The 5364-nt window shown below is 35.3% G+C and overlaps 1 protein-coding gene across 2 annotated transcripts in view; it reads right to left on the bottom strand.

Annotated features, from left to right (window-relative positions):
• Positions 1-5364, bottom strand: part of LOC106871249 (polynucleotide 5'-hydroxyl-kinase NOL9) — a 58867-nt gene that overhangs the window by 51212 nt on the left and 2291 nt on the right. For both annotated transcript variants that reach the window (XM_014917601.2, XM_014917602.2), the window contains exon 2: positions 2037-3375. In XM_014917601.2, the coding sequence (XP_014773087.1) occupies positions 2037-3205 (1169 nt within the window). In that variant the 5' untranslated portion in view covers positions 3206-3375. The remainder of the gene's footprint in view (positions 1-2036; positions 3376-5364) is intronic.

The following is a 5364-nucleotide window of genomic DNA, read 5'->3' as shown; positions in this document are numbered from 1 at the left end:
GTACTGGCAACGGCCACGCTCAAAATGGTGCATCTCATGTGCCACCCGCACAAGAACCAGTCCAGGGGCACTGGCAACGATCTTACTTGGCTTGCCGGGTCTTCTCACGCACAGCCCATTTCCAAAGGTCTCGGTCCGTAGTCATCGCCTCGGTGAGGCCCAATGTACGAAGGTCTTGCCTCACCACCTCAGCCCAGGTCTTCCTGGGCCTACCTCTTCCACGGGTTCCCTCAACTGTTAGGGTGTGGCACTTTTTCACGCAGCTATCCTCCTCCATTCTCACCACATGTCCATACCAGCGCAATCGTCTCTCTTGCACTGAAAACCCCCAACCCCCAATTACAGCTGTAGTAGTTACTAACTGCTACTTTAGTATTTTGTGCAGGTTTAGATACATTCTCAAAAGATAAGAACTGTAATGCAATATCTATACTGTATGCATTTCATCTCTTATGTTCTGAGTTCAAATTCCGCCAAGGTCGACTTTGCCTTTCATCCTTTCAGGTTCAATAAATCAAGTACCAGTTGCGTACTGGAGTCGATCTAATCAACTGGCCCCCTCCCCGAAAATTTTGAGCCTTGTGCCTAAAGAAAAGAATATACTGTATAAAATGTGTGCATTAATGTAAGTCTTCAATAGTTGCATGCTGAATAAACCAGCAAAGACATTGCTTTCTCAACAATACCAGAAAAATTTAAAAGCTTTAACCTTAAGATAATGGCTGATGAGATAGACATTTAAAGCAGAAATAGAATCTAGGATTTAGTAGCAAATATATGTACCATTTGTAAATATCTGCAACTAACCAAATATTATTTTGCTAAAATTAGAATTCACCAAAGTTCTAACCAACCAAAAAGTAAAGCTAAGGTACAAAACATTCAATCAAGCTAAAAGAATTAACCAAGAATTTTGAAGGGAAATATATAAGTCATAGGCAATATTATCCTAACTTATTTTCTGATTACCTTAAACAAAAAGAAAAATTTGAGCAGTCATGTGACTGGTCTGTCATTGGTGTGTAGCTTAAAAGAATAAAACTGTAAAAACTGCTATAGAGAGGAACATGTTAGATGTATGTAAATCTGTCAAACCAACAACAGATGAAGTAATATGTATCAGGTATGAAAAAAGTGGCGCTGATGAACAGAGCAAGAGAACTGCAAGGATATCTCCTACACCTGAAACCAAGCATTAAATAAAATAAGATCTGAAATGAAACTAACCATCTGAACCGATTTTGAGATATCAAAACAAGAAAAACTTTCACACTGGGATCTTTAACATTAAAACAATATATTAATGTGTGATACAAATCTATGTAATGATGAATAGAAATATGAAACATAAAAGATGGGGAAACCAGTAGCCCTTAGAATATCATAATCAAAGGAACATGTGATTAAATACGTCTAAATTTATAAACATGATAAACTGGTAAAAGATCTTGCAGCTTAACTGAATAGCTTGTAAAAAAAAAAAAAAAAAAATCAGAGGTTCAAATCGTAGTTAGCTCACTTTTTTTTCAATATATCTTCCCTGTGCCTGCATCATTAAACATGAGATACTGTTTACTTTCAATGTGCAAACATTTCTAAAATGATAATATACATACTGACAAAAAGAGCATTTCTAGCTAGAATCAGCTAAGATTTAAACCCACATCTCTTGTTAACTTGAGTCTCTTTGATATTATCTACTTCATGCTTCATCAATATTTTCATATAATTTTACAAGCCTTTGCACACATTTAGAAAAGATTTTAACTACATATATGAATAATGCTTAGACTGTTAACAGAAGTTTAATTTGGGAAACACTTGGGCATTAAACCAAGAGATGCAAATTCAATTCTTACTTAACCATTAATGTTTCCTCTTCTCTTTGTATACATAAATGATATAAAAAGCAAAAAACAACAAAAAATACCTATGCTGACAAAGTCCAGTGACTTAATGTTATGCATATTTTAGAAAAGACCAGTCATAAAAAACGAAGAAAAAAGTAATCAAGTAATGAGAAATAAATAACTTACTTGGGTAAATGCTGATTTGATACATTTTTCTTTTCTGCACCAAGTCTTTCATCACTCGTTTGGGCCTCACTGTCTTCGTCGTCGTCATCCTCCTCATCATCATCATCATCCTCTTCCTCCTCCTCCTCATCATCCTCTTCAGCATCATCAGCCTCATCCTCATCATCGTCATCATCATCATCAGCAACTTCTGATATATCTTCATCAGATGAAGCTTCATCAATATTGTCGTAGGAATCTTCATCCTCCAAAACCTGCTCGTGTTGCTGCTTTGACTTTTTTATCTTGCCAACATTGCATTCCTGTTCTTTCTTAGACTTGGCCTTTTTCTTGCTCAGCAGTTGTCGATAACTCCACTTGTCAGGCATTGAAAGCTTGCCTTTCTTGGTTGAAATTACATTTTGTCCATCAGCAGACACATCACTGTCTGACAATTCCACATCACTGTAGATCTGCAGTGAATAATTTTCCTCAAGCTTCTTTCGTTGTTTTTTAGACAAAAGTTTTAAACGACTGCTGCTGACATCGAGTTTTGGTTTCATGGCTTCCTTTCGGCCTCCCTTGTGAGGAGTAATGACACGTTTACCAATATGAACCTTCTTTTTGTTGACTATGTGATTAGCACCTTTTTGCCGTTTCATTTTCTTCAATTTGCTGGGTGTGTGCAAATCATAAACACAAACCCCATCTTCATAATTTACAGTCATTAATTTCTTTTTCTTTTTGCCTTTGCTTGCAGAATTTGAAGACCCATACAATTCAGCATCTTCAGCCAGCTTCTTCCATCTATGTATTTTAGAGCTAGGCTTTTCCAGATACTGTTTTTTCATCAGTTTGCTTCGACGACTAGTTTGCTCTACATCTGAATCAGTTTCAACACTGCCATTGTTTTGAAATTTCCGCTTTTTCTTGGGAGGAAGCTCTATTTCGCCATCTCTCCCTTTGTATTGGCGAGATGGGCATGTTAACTGCTTCAGTATCTTCTCTTTAAGATCATTTGAGGATTCAAATTTAAGACCACGCCAACTGGTTGCTTTTCCAGACACATCAACATCAGGAGTCTCACTTAAAATCTTCCTTTTTTTCTTTGCAAGCATTTTTGGTCCATTAACACTAAGTGATGTGCACTTATTTTTCTTGCCTGTTCCTTTGATTCCGTGAGGTGACATATCAACAAAAGCAAGCTATCAGCAAACAGCTGCATTCATATTACACACCAGTTTAGAAACTTTCTAACCTGCTGATATTTTCTTGCTTTGTTTCACTTTTCTTCTAATTATTATTGTTACAATTATTTTCAATCTTTAGTCATACATGCTGAACAGCAAAGTTCATAAACCTGTTAATAAAAAATAAAAAAAATATATATCAAATTCCGCTTTAAAATAAAGATTAAATTCATGAGAAAAATATGATAAATCCAATATTGCTTGTACGTTTTATATGTGCTTTAAGATAAAAAAATAAGCAGAGCACTAGGATTACTGTGGTAATTTGGTTTTTATTATCCACTGAAACCATTTCGTTCATGTTTTGTGCTAAATCTTTGAATAAACACGTGAATTCTCATTTTCCTATCACCTAAAATGGATAAGACGTACTATCCTGAACAGACCATACATATTATGCAACTCCTTGGTGTAAGTTTTCAAAGGCGACTTCAAAGACCTCGTGTACAAAGGCGCCAAAATATAGTTCTTGCATATAAACAATCAAGTCCCAAGACAAGCTGACTGATACATTGCAAAACACATGAAAAGTCAAGCATCCTTATGTTTTCAACAACAAAGACCTCGCAGCTCATGTTTTCTGGAGATGAGTGGGCTTTAGTGACCTAGCAAGATTCAAATGCAAAACGGCAGTAATGCAGTCCACCTCTAACTCATTGTATTATGTTCAATATTTTCCATTAGAATTTGCACATGTAAGTAGAAAAATATGCATAGAAAATTATCCAAGTTAGAAAATTATGTGAATATTTTTCAATACGCTTAAATTCAACTTAGGCAAAATCTGAGAAGATTTTTCTTTTTTTAAGAATGCTGTACACCGTAAACAATATTCCATAATAATAATAAACCAACTAGTTGCTGGCATCGATCAAGTTGATATACACTGGTTTCTACAATATTTAATACTGTAATAATTTACTGTAAATAACTAAATGAAACAATTATACATTGTTCCCACTGTTTGAGGAACTATATATTTACTCTTAGGTGTAGATGTAAAACGGAAAGGAAAATTAACAAAAACAGTCCAATTTTCGCTAACCATGTGTAGGACACAAAATATTAACCAGAAATTACATTAAATGAGGTATATGACATCTTTTTTCATATTCTTTAATTGTTTCGGACATTTGACTATGATCGTATAGGAGCATATCGCCTTCAATTTACTTGGTGCCAGAGAAACAAATTCGACAGATTAGACAAGGCCAGAAATAATTTTAATGACTCGATAGAAATTGAACTCGATATACCTACAAAAAACCTGTTGAATTTACCACACACACACGAAAGAAAATAGAGTAAGGGGAGAGGTAACAGACTGGAGCTAGGCTTCAGTCTATACAGTTGCTCTCGAGCCGGAGCCTAAATCGGTGTTCACCTATCCCCGACAGTTAGAGCAGAGGCATTGTAAATAAACTGTAACAAAGCAGATAAAACCGAAAAAAAAAAATCATAACCCAATACCTTATCTATTGTCCCCAACCGGCCCATTTTCTATGAGAGAAAAAAAAGACTGCCCCTTTTCTGCATTATTTCATAAAGGAAAATATGCTGAAATTAAAGCGGATTTGCTTTCCAGTAAGGATTCGAAACCGGCACGGGTGTTCGGTGTAACATAGAAGCTAACGTTGTATCGGGGTGTTTTGCAATACAATAGTACTTGCTTATGCACAAGGTGGTGGAATTTACGATAAAGAGGATTAGACTAGGTAACGTTCATGCATTTTCCAAGGACATAAGTGATGTAAATGAATCGATTTACAAAGAATCAAATTTGAGCGACACATTCGGCTCAATTTCTTTCGACTAATTATATATATATATAGCAATCTTTCGAACAAAGTATACGAGAAGTAAATTTGTTCGGCAATTTCCGTAATTTTTATTATTTTTTTCAGCTGCATCGCTTTTATCTATGTATTTTTGGGGTATGTATTGTGTTTATGCGTGTATGTATGCATGTGTATACACAATTATAGATACCTGCGCATAAACACACTCAAGAAAATATATAAACACAACGTCGAGGCGAAAGATCGCTCGAATGGCACACACACACACGTATATATATATATATATATATATATATATAT

The sequence above is a fragment of the Octopus bimaculoides genome, chromosome 5 (genome assembly GCF_001194135.2).
Source record: "Octopus bimaculoides isolate UCB-OBI-ISO-001 chromosome 5, ASM119413v2, whole genome shotgun sequence".
NCBI lineage: Eukaryota > Metazoa > Mollusca > Cephalopoda > Octopoda > Octopodidae > Octopus > Octopus bimaculoides.
Note: the sequence above shows the minus strand (reverse complement) of the source record. Positions and strands in the feature narration are given on the sequence as shown.